This window comes from Biomphalaria glabrata, chromosome 13 (assembly GCF_947242115.1).
Source record: "Biomphalaria glabrata chromosome 13, xgBioGlab47.1, whole genome shotgun sequence".
Classification (NCBI taxonomy): domain Eukaryota; kingdom Metazoa; phylum Mollusca; class Gastropoda; family Planorbidae; genus Biomphalaria; species Biomphalaria glabrata.
Window position 1 is genome coordinate 20347023 of NC_074723.1, and position 15253 is coordinate 20362275.

Genomic DNA, 15253 nt, shown 5'->3' on the forward strand with positions numbered 1-15253 from the left:
TTTTTTTTCCATACTAGATTTATGTTTAATCTAGATCGATCATTTAACCTGGTGACCCCAATCGGCCTTGGTGTCCTAGTTTTGGAGCTTAAAATAGCTTGCTCGATTTCTATTAACAGGAAATGCAGGTATCCCTCGGCTTTGGACTATGGTGGATCTGTTGAAATACTCTTGTCTAGAAAGGTATGAAAGCTAGCTTTTGGACATAGAATTCTTAGAAATAAATCTAAACTCTCTCTAGATTAGATCTAATGTATTGTCACCAGCTAATTAGATATTATTTTTCTAGATTTACTATGATTTAGAATAAATTTACTTTAACTTTATTGACTTTAACTTTAGTGTCTTTAGCTTAGAGATGCTTATGATGATTATCGCCTAAAAATAGTAAAAATGAGACGAGTAAATCCCAGCCTAATCACTTTATTATTATATACTTTATTAAACCTTAGCCTTATATTTATATTAGTTATATTAATATTCTTAGTATCTAAGTATCTATCACTGTAAAACCAAGTAAGATTTTTTCTCTGTGGTTTGTTAGTTAGAATCTTTTTATAGATCTTCAATCTTGACTCTAGCTGCTAGCTAGACTAATACTTACAAGTAGTAGTGACTTATTATAGATCTATATAGTATATATACTAATACTAGTGTTTTTTGTAAGACCAGTGCTGTAGTGTTTGATAATATAAGATAAGATAATTTTTTATTGGTCCAATCAAATGGAAATTTAGTTTGACTACAATTGACCACCATAAAGTAACTATTGTAACAATAATTTACAATAACAATATCTAGATTATATAGAAAAGTTTAATTTTTGTTTTGTCAATTTTAAATTTTCTTAGCCTTCTTAGATAGAAGAGTCATTGATGAATTTTGGTGTAAGGTTTTGACAGTGTTCACTCCATTTCAGTTTGTTGTTGTTGTTATTTGAATTTCTGCAAGATGGCCTTTATGTTTCCTAAAATCTAATATCATTTAGAGTTCTTTAGTTTTCTGAACATTTAAAAAGTGTTCATTGTTGAATGGTACAGATTTGCATCACCTGCAATAAGGCTGATAATTGCTGTGTCGTCAGCAAATTTTATGATGGGAGTGTCAGCTGATTGGCTCCAAATGTCATTTGTGTAGATGTAGATGGTTTACAATACGGGTGATAAAACACACTCTTGCGGTGCTCCAGTGCTGAGCTATCTCGTGCCTGACACATGCCTGTTGACTTTTACATATTGTGGACGTTTGGTAAGAAAATTTAGAACCCAAGCCTGTATGTTTTTGCTGACGTTCAAGTTAGATAGTTTTTGTATCATGCGCTGTGGTGTTGAATGCGGATGAAAAGTAAACGAATAATACCCTGCCGTAGTTTCTCTGAGTATCAAGATGATGGTATAGATGACCCAGCATGAATACTATTGCATCTTATGTACTTCTTGACAGTCTCTAAGCGAACTGGTGTGGGTCGAGACATGTTTCGACTTCTTGACAAGTTTTCCTCTTAATTTGTCAGGTCCCAAGGCTTTGGCAGTGTTTACTTGTGTAAATATTTTACCAATTGAGATTGGTCTAAATTGCTGTAGTCAAATGATGCCAATAAATTATGGTGGTCTTTCTCAAAGTTGTGGCTTTTAAAACGACTGTAGAAATCATTTAATTCGTTGACAAATTTGTTATTGTCAGTGACATACATTGGTTCGCGCTTAGGTACGTAGCCAGTAATTTGTTTCAAGCCACTCCAACAAGCTTTAGAGTTACTTTTCTTGAAAAAAAACTTTCAATTTTTTCCTTGAATCTCTCTTTTCCTTCAAATAATTTTTTTAAGGGCTTTTTTGGGCTGAGGTGAATTCAGAAGAACTGCTCTTAAACATTCTTTTCTTGTATAGAATCGCTTCCTTTATTTCTTTGGTCATTCAGGGTGTATACTGTATGTAAAACAAATTTGTTATTGTCAGTGACATACATTGGTTCGCGCTTAGGTACGTAGCCAGTAATTTGTTTCAAGCCACTCCAACAAGCTTTAGAGTTACTTTTCTTGAAAAAAAACTTTCAATTTTTTCCTTGAATCTCTCTTTTCCTTCAAATAATTTTTTTAAGGGCTTTTTTGGGCTGAGGTGAATTCAGAAGAACTGCTCTTAAACATTCTTTTCTTGTATAGAATCGCTTCCTTTATTTCTTTGGTCATTCAGGGTGTATACTGTATGTAAAACAAATGTCATGTTGACATGTCTTTCAATCTTTGAGTATGTGTTTGAGATCTGTGTATTGGTTCTGTAAGGCTAGGTTTGAGTTGATTTGTAATATGTTTAGATGCTAGCTGATTGATTTTTGGCTGACAGCTCTGGAAGAAACTGCTATAAGCAGACTTTTTACAGGATGACATCTAATGATCTAATTTTCTAAGCTCATAATTATTTAATAAATGAATTTGTTTTTGTTTCCACTGTGTTTTGGTTTTTGGTCATGACTGTTGTCCCAATAGCACTGACTTCAAAAGAGCCTTACTGGCTTGAACAGCCCAACTACTGCAAAATACTAGATAGAAAATGTTTACCAACCAACACTCTTTACTGTTATCAACTCATTTCACTTGACCTTATATCTGAATAAATTCAAGGACATCGTAAAACCCAGAAAAAAAAATATTATTGAGTCTAAAATTAAACAAAAACTCAGTGTTAGTATTAGTCTGCTATATATTCTTAGTGTTTTTGTCTGAAAATTGCTGACTTTGTGGGTTAAATCAGTCATGCAGTAAGCCCTATCAACAAGTCTTAGCATGATGGCTTGAACCTAATTAATTTAAAACTCCTGCTTGGCCCTGTAGAATGTACCCAATGTATCCTAACTTGAACCATGCTAGTCATCATTTCCTCTCATATCACAGGATAAAAGATAATAAAGTTAGTTTGTGTTAGACAAAATCATAGGATCAGCTATTTTGTAAGCATTGCAGGTCAAAAGGCATGTTTCAACATTGTTAGCATGAGAGTGAAATAAATTTATAGCAGCCCTTTTGGTTTTTGACTGATAAATATGTTAATAGTGAGTGACCTATTGATAGTAAAATGTTAAGTAAAATAAAGTACCCTCTGTGATCAATGGGACAGATGATTTGAAAGTCATCCGTTTCTTTGGCCAAAGTGTCCAAGAGTGTCTTTTGGCTATCACCACGACAGAAACACTTAAACTTTTCCTATCTAATTCAGATACCCATTAGAGTTGGGTGGACTCAAGGGCATCCTAAAAATCCCAAAATTCAAAATACCAGCCTTCACTGAAATTCAAACCCAAGACCTATTAGTTTGATAGTAGTTATTTAATATATAAATCAAATATGGTGAAAATCAGATGGACAGATAGACCACACAAAACTTTTTCCTTTTCGAAGTACAAAAAAAATTTGATAAGAAAAAAGATCTGTACATGAAAAACCAAAACCAGTAACCCACATGAAAAACCAAAACCAGTAACCCTTGTAAACTAAATTTAAATCTTAATTATTACATTGTTATCAAAGAAAAAGTATTTTAATATATGCATTATAAAATGGATCAAAGATCTATAAAAAAACAAAACAAAATATGAAATAAAATATAATTATATGGATCAATGTTTTCCTTGTTTAGCATACATGTAATTTGTATTCAATACTAATGTTATATGCATTATAAATTATTATCTGCAGAAATAAAAAAACAAACTTTCTTCTTGGTTTATCTTCCCGCTGGTAACAAAAATGACTAATCCAAGGTACATAATAAAAATGTTTTGAATGACATATTTATTGTTCATTGCATACTTTTGTAGCCCATGTAATCTGAATGGAGTTTGTGACACTATTATGTAGAATATTGAAGGCCTGAGCCTCTTCATTCTCATATCCATGTGAAAATAAAAACTTTTCCACCTTCTCCATTAAACTTAAAAAAGTCAGTTGTGACTTTCCAGTTTCATATGGCATGACTGTATCTTAATACATTCAAAATACAGCTTGTTACCACAAACTGATCAAACTTTAAAATAATACATACAGCCTATTACATGCAAAAAATGCTGACAAATCTAATGAATTGGAATAATAATTTGTTCTCATGTGTTCTATGAATCCTGCCATTTTTTTAAGTTTTAAAAAAGTTATTAAGTGTACACATGGTATATATTCTAAAAAACATGTTGATCAACAGAATCACATTTTTTTTCTCATGAACTAAGAAAATATATATAGTTTTGTAAATCATTCCTTTATTACTGTACATTTCTATACATGATACTGATTAAAGAAAATTCCTTTAAAAAAAAAAAAAAAATAATAAGATCATTACAAATTTAATTGTAATTCAATGATACCTTCTGTAATGAAATGATAACGACTAGAATACCAATAACATGGCTTTATTCGACAAAATTAGACTACAGTAAACAGTGAATGAAACCAGCACGTCTAGCATACCACTGATGCAGTCTATACACACACACACACACTGGACATGAAACACAACAATGGCCATGACCTTCAGACACGCTGGACGCACGCAGAAGATCAACTCAGTTACACTACACCTTCATTATTTGAATAGGTTTTAGTTTGTTTAACTGAGACACATATTTTAAAGCTAATATTGTTAATTAATATTTGCTTTTGTTAGTTTGAAATAAACATACAAGTAGAACATAAAATGATAATTGTTGATTGAAAGCCAAACTTCATTCATATTACTCAGATTTGTTTAAATCAACTGCTGAATGTGTTTTATGTTTGTGCTGGCTTCTTATATATGTAGACATTATCTTACTTTATCCACTTTATTAAAACTCTCTCCTTACAGTTTTACTTTAGACCTTATATGACAAAGTAAGCTAACAACCTTCACCTCCAAGCATAATTCAGTTCTAAAAATAATTTACTAAATTAAAGCAAGGTACAAATGTGTTAACTTCAAGGAAACAAATATTCTAGGTCCAATGCTATTGTGGAATGTTTTTTGCTTTGACATTTTAATTTTCCTCCAGTACAGAATGTGCTTTCATCATTGTGACCACTGTTCATTTTCATTTTAACTATCCCCTGCCCAGCCTTTTGTCAACCCCAATCATCTGACACCTTAAGTAAAGGCGTATATATGTGTGTGTTGTAATTTATTATTCATATATATATATATATATATATCTAGATGTTGTAGTTTATATTATAGATGAAGTTTTAGTGTTCTGCATGTGGCTAGCCTAAAATTATTTTTGTTTTTGGTCTTCTTACTGGAATGAACAAAATTGAATTTGAAGCATTTAAATACACTGCAAACGTATTTTGACATGAAAAAACAAAGGTAAAGGAAACGTGTAGATTATTAAATCTAGAGTTTACGATTAATCAATAGCCTATAACTAACTAAAAGTTTTGTTTTCAAACAAACATGTGTCTTCTCAGAAATGTCCCAACAGAATCCACTACAACTTTGAAACTATGTACTTTGTCACTAATTCATCAAAGAAACAACCCTTAATCTGCATTAAGAAACCAGTAACAATGACCTCCTATCATGGGCTCATATATATATATGTTTTTTTATGGATGGATGTGTGTGTGTAAATAATTAATCTCTATTACATTCTGACCCTTAATTCTTTTGGAAGACGTTTATTGTGCCCTAGAATGGGTTATTCCTGGAGTTAGGGAAAAAATTGCAGACTCCTCGCCCTGCTAGCAAAGGGTCTGGGGGAGCGCTGAGAGCTCCCCTAGCCCCGCCGCCAAGATCTATTTCTGGTATTGAAAGCCAACTGAATGCATATTCTGAGGTACATACAGTGCATTATTTTGCTATTAAAAAGTTTTATTTCAAAAACCTATGTGCTATTCTTACTGACTTAGACCCTCCCGCGCCGTTCAGCGCATTTGCTTCCAAGCTGTTTCCACAAAAATCTGTCACTGGCAATGTCTGAAGCCTCTTCCCATCTGCTCTGGGGACCTCCATGAAAGTGTGGCGCCAAGTTGTACTAGGATGTCATTGCAACTCTTTTTATGCGTAATTCATTTTGTTGGAGAACATGTCCCGCAAACCTCATGCGACGCTCTGTCACAATCTTACTAAGGGGTCAACTCCAATTTCGGCATAGGATTTCCTTGATTTAGACCCGATCTCTATAACTGACTCCTAAATTCCGTCTTAGCTATCTTTGTAGAGCCACATTTAGTGCTTTTCAATTTCATTGCACTTTATTAATGAAGCCCAGCCACTGGTAGACACGTGTAACTTCTCTTGACTACTATCTTGGAATTAGGTGACTATTTTTCTTTAAATGTTATATCGAAAAGGGAAGTTTTATGAAAGTGAGGGGCATGGGTTGCAATGGCCTAAGGCTGACCCTGTCCAGAGGCTTGCTGGCTTACTGCATCTGCATCTGATGTGTCAAAATGTGCAGGCCACAACTGGGTTTGCATGGTCAAATCCTTAATCTTTGGAATCAAAGACGATTCCTCATTATTACGTCCTGAGATTATTTAAAACTATTTATACATGTAGTGTATTTAAGTGAAATAGTGTGTTTACCCATCACCCGCTTAGAAAGTTATACTTGATGATTCTGTTGAAAACCTAGTTCTAGCTTTTTATCTTTTAGTTTGGTGGAAGTACTTTAGATCTTTAGATTCATTATTTTTTTTATATATTTAGAAAAAAAAATGTAAATTGAATTACATGATGATTAAAGCTTAGTGCCAGAAATAAATTTATTACCATAATTAAATTTTGAACCATGTTAAATCTTTCTCTACCTATTAATTGTGTATTTGTTTAATTTTAAGACCAAAGATAAATATTACAATATGTAATGTAAAAAAAAATGAAATTTTTATTTCAATCAGCTTCTACCATATTGAAGAAGTAATGTGCACAAATTAGGTTTAAAGCTTGCAACTATGGTAAAAACAAAAAGTAAACAATTTAAAAAAAAAAAGATTAATTCTAAATAGTATGTAATTTCAAACATACTTCAAGACAAATATAAGATAAAAATTTTGGTGTTGATTTTTTTTTTTACTCACAAGGTAATTGAACTTAGAATATTTTGTCCCATAATAGTGACAATAATAATTATAATACATTTTTATTCTAACAGTTTCTTAAAATACCTGCAACATTGAATTAAATAAGAAAAATAAAAAGCATTTAAAAAATCATTTGTATAGTTAAATTCAAAAGATTTTTGTTCATTAACTAAGTTGTTAGTCTTAGCGAATTGTTATAATTTATCTGATTTATTATTATTTAGTTTTCTGTGATTATTTGTAGTAGGTTTCACTATGTCCAAGCCAAACTGTGATTGCCAACAGAATGACAGCACTGCCCAAGAATATCCTGTTGGTAAGTTAACTTAATTTCATAATAATTTGTGAACAAAATAAAAAAAGAAATTCATAAGAAGGCTTAGCAATTATTTTGATCCAAAGTCTACATGGTAGAATCTAGAGCTTTTCCCACGCGTAAATATCATCATCGTCTGTGAAAGAGGCCTTGAGAGGCTCAAATCCTGTCTTCCAAAAATCCTACTATTGTGGGCAATACAAAGTCAAAGTAAGCTTGGGTAGCCTCCACCACAGTAGAGCCCAGACAGGGTGTCTCATCTGTTCCCAGACTCTATGGACTTTTTAGCACTTGTTTCAGCACTCAAACCATTTTTCCATAAAGTATAGAAACTAATATCTCATCTTAAAGCTAAACATAATACTAAAAAAAAAAGTGCTCAAGTACTGAAATATTTGCAGTTGGTTTTTAATTTACATGGAAATGAAAAACAAATTACATACTATTTCTTTTTTCACTCTCCTATGCTTGAATGAGGATATATTGGTTGTGCTCTCTTGTAGCTAGGATCTGGACATACAATCTTTGGCTATATCTGATAAATGCAAATAATGCATTTTTGTGTCCTAACAATTGTACTAAGTCATGGTGTGACACATGTTGGGGGTGTAGGAAAAAAGAACTCAAAAGTTGTACTGTCTATAGAAAACAAATAATTCAGGTATATTGTTTCATTATACATTTATGAGATTGTTGCATCAGATTTTGGTGAAAAATTCATCAGCAACTGCACACGAAAAAAAAAAAGATTTTAAAAAGTCAACCCCACAAAACTATTGACATTTTGGGGTGTTTTTATGAACATTTTCAATTATTTATTTTATAAAACCAAAAACACTAAAATCTAGTAATTAGGCAATGTGTAGGCAACAAGTCGTTACATTAGGGGGTGGATATTGTTCTAGTGAAAACTTAAGTTTGAAAACATTACCCGACTTGAACTACTTGTTAGAAGTTTTCCTTCGTGTGCCTGAGTTTTATTCTTAGAGTAATTTTTTTTTTATCTTGTTAACTCTGAAGCTGTCTCCTGTTAAACTCATTATGTCTCGACCTAAAATGTTTCCCCACTTCTAAATTACTATTCTTATCAGTTTCTCCTGCTCTTCTATTAGATGTTAATTTCAAAATGTCTATCCAACCAGTTATCAGGGTAGGGCAGCACTTGACTCATGAAGTGGTGAATTCACTATATTATTGTTAAATTAGCTTCCTCTTGTCATACTAATTACCAGTTTGCTAAGTAATTTTTTTTCTTTCTTTCTCGTTTTGTTATTCCTAACATGATAAAGGATTCTGATATCATCATTTTAATTAATTTTTTTTTTGTCAATTAGGGACTGTTGTAAGTATTTCTTATTTAAACTTTACAAGTTATTCTTTCTACACTTTTAAATTAGAAAATTGAAGCAAAGTAATTTTTTTATATTTGATTAATTTTCATGCTTATTCATACCATTATTGTTTATTATAGCTTTCACAAACTATTTTTGTTCTGTCCAGACTTGACCTCTTTTCTTGTCTCCTCTTTTAGGCATCGTCTGGCTGTTCTATAGTTGTATTGTCTCTTTATAGCAATCCACCCACTCCTCACCTCTTTTAAGAACAGCAGGGCTGGTGCTGGGAACAAAACACTACTATCTGCAGGAAATGGCCAACAATTTGATTGACTGATGTCATGTTTTACTGCTCTATGTCTATTAAAACTCACATGACATGTCAAATAAAAGTAGCATAGTAGCTTGAACTGCAAGAAATACAGATGACAGCTTTCCATTTATTGTTATTCGTGTTTGTTTTTTTCCCCATAACTTGCCTTTTAATCACCGGCACACCTTTCTTTGCGGGTAGTCATTTTTGTGTCTAGGTCACGAAGACTTTAAAATGTTTTATGTTAATTTAATAGTAAAGAAGGATAAATATCTAATCACTTTGTTATAAACATGTTAATTTTTTAATTTTCACAAGTAGCAGCTTCTGTTATTATCAGAGTAAAATAAAATTAGACAAAAAAAAACCAAAAAAAAAACCCCACAAATATATTCATTAATGAAAGTTAGTGTTGTAAATTTGTAATATAAAAATAAGGTATTGATAGCAATTATATCATCCTACTTTGTAATCTTTAGTATAATAATTAAATCTCAAACTAATATAAATGGATCTTGTAGCATTGTACCATAAAAGGCTCCTTTAGTGAAGGGTGTTTGGATTGGCATTAAAAAATGTGCTACTTATTTCCTTGCAACATTGGCACAAAGAAAAACAGTCCATGTTGTTAAAAAAGGGCTACTTTTCTTCCCAACACACAAACCTACATGACTTCTGCAACACAACTACAAAAAGAATACTATCATCTGCAATGATTTAGAGGTTTATATGGCTGTACAAGCAAAGTTATTTTTTTTTTTATAGGAAATATGAAAGCTTAAGACTTTTACAGTGACTAAAGGTACCCCCAGCTCTGTTTCAGTTAGAGAGGCACATTTCTAGAAAATTTAAGAGCACTGATAGATCAAGAAGAGACTTGATGTAATGGCACAACCTACACATCCTGTTAATGGGCTAAAAATAAATTGTATACACAGTTACAATGTGGGTAGTATAAATATTTATTTCCTTTGCATGGGTGTGCTAAGACACAAAACAGTTTTAGGAAGCACTCATTCCGACTGTATATCTTTCCCCGAACCTTAGTTTCAGTTTTATCGTATGACATTATGAACAGTGATTCATATTGCAGCTGTGAGCGACTCCATAAGAAGTTATAGTTCAAGTGGTACTTAAGTAACTTCATACTTGGATATCACAACTTGTATGGCACTAATTTAGCTACTTGCTCCTATTTCCCTGTTGGTACTCTGTCTCAGCACAACAGGCTAAACAATTATTTAAAAAAATTGTCTTCCCTTTGTGTCACTTACTTTTACATTTGTCTGTCTGGGAAATTTATTTCAATGTATCATTCTTTATTTTCTTTGATTACTTTCCTGAAAAACAATCGAATCATTAAACAAATGAATGGTTTTGCCAACACAATTATGTCTATTTTATTGTCTTTGTTAAAAATGATCTCTTTGTGTGCTGTGTTCTTGCTATTTACAAAGTCATAATATTTTGCCTTTTATATTGTAGTGATAATGTTTTTGCTTATGTGGGCATTATATTTTGTATAGAGTTACCAGACTTCCAGCTAAAAGAGGTTGAGGTTGTGTCCTCCATCCATCAGGCATTAGTCTAAAAACTCTAAAATGTGAAAAAGTCAGGCTTTTACTCTGGCATATTATCTAGGTATTCATTTGAATGTTCACTTGTTGGACTAGTAGGCCTTCTACAACTTAGAATCCTTCACAAACAATGCTGTTCATGTGAAACCAGTTGTTTGAGATTTTCAAGATGCTGTTTGTGTCAAACCTGTTGAGATCTTCAAGATGCTGTTCATGTGAAACCTGTTGAGATCTTCAAGATGCTGTTCATGTGAAACCTGTTTGAGATCTTCAAGATGCTGTTCATGTGAAACCTGTTTGAGATCTTCAAGATGCTGTTCATGTGAAACCTGTTTGAGATCTTCAAGATGCTGTTCATGTGAAACCTGTTTGAGATCTACAAGATGCTGTTTGTGTGAAACCTGTTGTTTGAAATTTTCAAGCGTTTTCAGAAAACTTGGTCTCCATTAATTCAGGAAGAGGCATTCTTTTTGCAAACTAATTCATCATGTATGTTTGATAAACTACTGCAAAAAAGTCACTTCATCTGAGAATAAGATACTTATTCAAATAGTTGTATATATCTGATTTATTGACATGTTTCATTAAATCCATTATAGGCTAGCCTTAATTTTTAAATTTTATTTTGTCCTTTTTTGGTCCTTCTTTTTATTTTTAGCCATTTAGTCTTTGCTTGACTCATTGTCTCAGTCATTGTGATTGCACCAGAATACCTTACATTCCAGTGATCATAGAAAAGGTTTTAATTTAGATCATCGCTAGGCTTTAAATAGGAAAAAAATAACTTGTTATTTTTAGCAGGAAATCATATCAACTATATAATTCATGAGCTACCTGCAATATTTCATTATTTAAAGGAAAGGTTTACAACCAATTTGAACATTGAACATGAATTTTTTTATCTATGGTATTGAAAGTATTTATGGGTTTGAGTGTTTGTTTTACAGAAATCAATCCATTTGAACTTGAGGACTGTGAATCCCAGCCGAAAAGGGGAGATCATCTCTACTTTGAGTTAGAGAAAGATGGGAGCTCTCTGATCAAAGATACAATGGAGACAGATAGCACTGTAACCAAAGAGAAGCAAGGTAAAAAAAAAGGGAAAAAGACAGACAGAAAAAAGAGGAACTCCATTATCCAGTCCCTGATAGAGGTTTTAAACAAAGACAAAAGCTCTGAAGGGAAATCTGGTAAGTCATGTTTTTTTAATCTAGTTGAATAGATTTATGGTGTAAATGTCTATCAATGAGCTCACAGAAAATATTAATATAATAGTCGTAGATCTGTCAGTAGTCAATATAACTGCCTTAATTCTTTCTCTTCCTAATTATTTTCCATGATCCGACGGATTTTTTATTTTGTTCATGTATAGCTCACTTCCCTGTTAGGATTAAACTTCTAGAACTTTGTTATCGGGAAATAGTTTATTTGGTATAGAATTTTTTAAGGGAATGCATGCTCTTTTTATATAACACAAGTTATTGTTAATAAAAAAAATATAAATTAATTTAATGGGGTCAAATCAACGATGGTATCGTCAAATAGGAGAGAAAGAGTTAAGTGTAACCTATTGTTTGTGCTTCCAATTATATAAGTGCCTTTTACCAAACAAGGAAAGGTATATTATACAGATCATCCTTTATCATCCATTTGTAAAGTCTTTTAGGCTTGTTAACTAAAGAAAAATATACCTGTTAATTAGTTTGTTACTTGGCTAAATACAAATGATAAAAGGACTAAATAACAAACAACAACAACAGTGTGGTTGGTTTCCAATTAACTTGGATGTCTTCAAATTCATGTTGACAGAAGAGCTCATTGAAATGCAATTATTAGTTTGACCATTTTTAGGATGTCTGCAGTTATAGAGCTAATACTTTTCATCTTTAATACTAGCCTACTGTGGCTTGTGATTAATTAACCCTTAAAGTCCTGAGCTGTTTTAGAATGAGTGCATACAAAATGGAATTACAATTCTGATGTTTAGAGGCTAAACTACCTCACATGTTTTAAGGGTTAACTTGTTTTTGTTTGAACTCTTTTAACTTCACTTATTTTCTTTATCATCTACTTGACCTATCTTCAGGCTTTATTCATATTCTTTTGAACTTTCTTATTAGCATGCCATTGCCTGATAAATGATAATCTAAGAACAAAATAATTTTATAATGTAATTATCATATGAATTTCTTATCACAGAAGGAAAAGTGAATTCAAAGTCTGTATCAGAAGATATAACAGAAATAAAACATTCAGATAAAAAATCTGGAAAGAAAGTTTCCATTACTGAAGATGTCAGTCAGGCAGAAGATAATTTCAGTTTGTTGAGGGGAAAATGTAAAAATGAATTTGATTCTAATGTTGGTCCAATCTATGACCTTGCCAGTGAACTAGAAATACAGCCAAATCAGAAACCCCCCAAAAAACTATCACCAAAGTGGGGTGAAAAAAAAACAGATTCTTTGAGATCTAGTGTTTCAGTGGGCAACAGAGGTTGCCAGGAAGGATTTGGTTCTCCAGTAAGTTACAAAGCATTGTATTTAGTTTTAGTAATGACCTAAATATTTTGAAATATATATATAGCTCTCAAAAATGCCAGAGAAATTGCAATAATTAAATTGAACCAAAAAGTATCATATCACAATTACTGATAACAGCAGACATTACGTTATCCTGTGTTGCACCAGAATTAATTTTAGGTGCTTGTTTAAGCAAAGGGAATTGATGGCATGCATTATTAAATGTAATTTTCTTGTATGAAATTAATTAAAGAAAAAAATAGCTTTTGTATAACAGTTTCTACTTTGTTTTATCAAAAGGTTCCAGTAAATTTTATCAACCCTCCTCAGAATGTCAGTATTGCAAGCAACAGTGAGATGGGTGAGTATAGCCTGGCATTCCTTAGAAGTACAGAGTCACAACTTAGTGACAGTGATATAGAGAAGCTGAAAGCCAAAGGATTTGAAAATCTGAATACGGGCAACAACTCTACAGGTATGTTGAATTTCATCATGCTTCAAACATTGAAATTATTTTGGGTGTTTGCACCTCGTTCTTTTGAAGTGGCTAGTTAAATAATCTGAAATAAGATATTGATCTAAATTAAATGAAGCACATTTTCTAATGTTATTTGACAGCACCTGAAGATGCGTGCAACATGAAAATATTAAATTATTATGAAAATATTGCATATTGTCCTTTTTTTTTTTTCAAAGTATTTAGTAAAATTCCTTGTCATAAGATTCACCAGCATTTCAGGTTTTCTTAATGTAATGGCTACTCAATATATAGACATTTAAATTTATTTCCCTGAATAATTACAATTATCCTAACAGTTCTACATCTTATCAGTTATTACATTTATAAGAAATTAATCAATGATTTATTAGTAGCTCCTGAGAGGGGGAAATGCAGCTATTAGTTTATTTTGGTCTATCTGTGTGTCTGTCTGTCACATTGGAATGTCAAGATTAGATAAGACCTATAAAATATATCTATATTACATAGTTATGTGCTTTCTGAAGAAACAGCAGTAGCAAAATGCATGCTTTACTTCGATGACGGTAGAAAATTTAGGACTCATTTATTTAAAGCTGCATTTAAAAAAGCAGTCAACTCAACACAAATTATTATTATTAGCAGAATTATTATTAGTAATTATATATATATATATATATATATATGGCTCCTTTTGTCTCGAAAGGCAATGGATGCGCCCAAATGAGTCACTGGTTTTGGCTTAATCTTGAGACGGGGCAGAATCTGGTGTGGCTAATCAAGCCAATTCTAGAACGGCAGACTTTGCCACAATTCGTACATGTGTATGCCTCTGATTTAGGGCTAGAGGACAGGGCAGCTTTCTTTTTATCCCTCTTGATTAAAGCCACTTCAATTCTTTTGTTCTCAGCAAGGGTTGTCCCAGCACGTACACTCTGTCTCCATGCACTCCGGTCTTTGGCTATGTTTTCCCACATACTTTCGCTGATGTCTGAGGCTCTCATGTCTCGCTTGCAGACATCTCTATATGTTAGTCTTGGGCGGCCCTTGGGTCTGACTCCTTCCACAAGCTCAGCATATAAGATATCTTTCGGGATTCTACCATCTGGCATGCGGGTGACATGTCCGAGCCAGCGTAATCTTCTTTGTGTCAGGAGAGCATACATGCTGTTCATATTGGCCAATCTTAAAACTTCCTGATTGGAGACATGGTCCCTCCAAGAGATGTCCATTATGCGTCTCAGGCAGCGCAAGTGGAAACTATTCAATCTGTGCTCTTGGTACATGTATGTTGACCAGCTTTAACTGCCATAAAGGAGAGTGCTCACAACACAGGCGTTGTAGACTAGGATTTTGGTCGCTGTGGTCAATTTACCATTTTCTCAGACGCGCTTGGAGAGTTTTGCCAATGCTGTGGTAGCTTTTCCTATCCTTTTTGTCAGCTCGATGTCTAAGTCTAGGTTACTGACAATTGTTGAACCCAAGTAGGTAAATTCCTGCACCACTTAAAGGGTGTGGTTCCCAATTTGTATTATAGGTATTTCTGCGACATCTTGTGCCAGGATTTCGGTCTTGGAGAGACTTATAGTAAGGCTAAACTCTTGACAAGCAGCTGCTAAGGCTGCCCAAATAAGTTAAGAAAACTAGTGTCAGCTTTTCACGAAAATATGC

The 15253-nt window shown here is 32.7% G+C and overlaps 1 protein-coding gene across 7 annotated transcripts in view; it reads left to right on the forward strand.

Annotated features, from left to right (window-relative positions):
* Window positions 1-108: 108 nt before the first annotated feature.
* The window catches only part of LOC106057473 (rho guanine nucleotide exchange factor 10-like protein), a 42952-nt gene continuing 27807 nt past the window's right edge, over window positions 109-15253 (forward strand). The window contains exons 1-6 of one of the 7 annotated variants that reach the window (XM_056007548.1): window positions 110-183; window positions 3689-3752; window positions 7286-7361; window positions 11533-11775; window positions 12785-13104; window positions 13405-13579. In XM_056007548.1, the coding sequence (XP_055863523.1) occupies window positions 7301-7361; window positions 11533-11775; window positions 12785-13104; window positions 13405-13579 (799 nt within the window). In that variant the 5' untranslated portion in view covers window positions 110-183; window positions 3689-3752; window positions 7286-7300. Of the gene's footprint in view, window positions 184-3688; window positions 3754-7285; window positions 7362-8582; window positions 8704-9827; window positions 9954-11532; window positions 11776-12784; window positions 13105-13404; window positions 13580-15253 lie in introns of those variants that run through there. The other 6 variants (XM_056007550.1, XM_056007547.1, XM_056007546.1 and 3 more) reach the window with 6 other exon arrangements.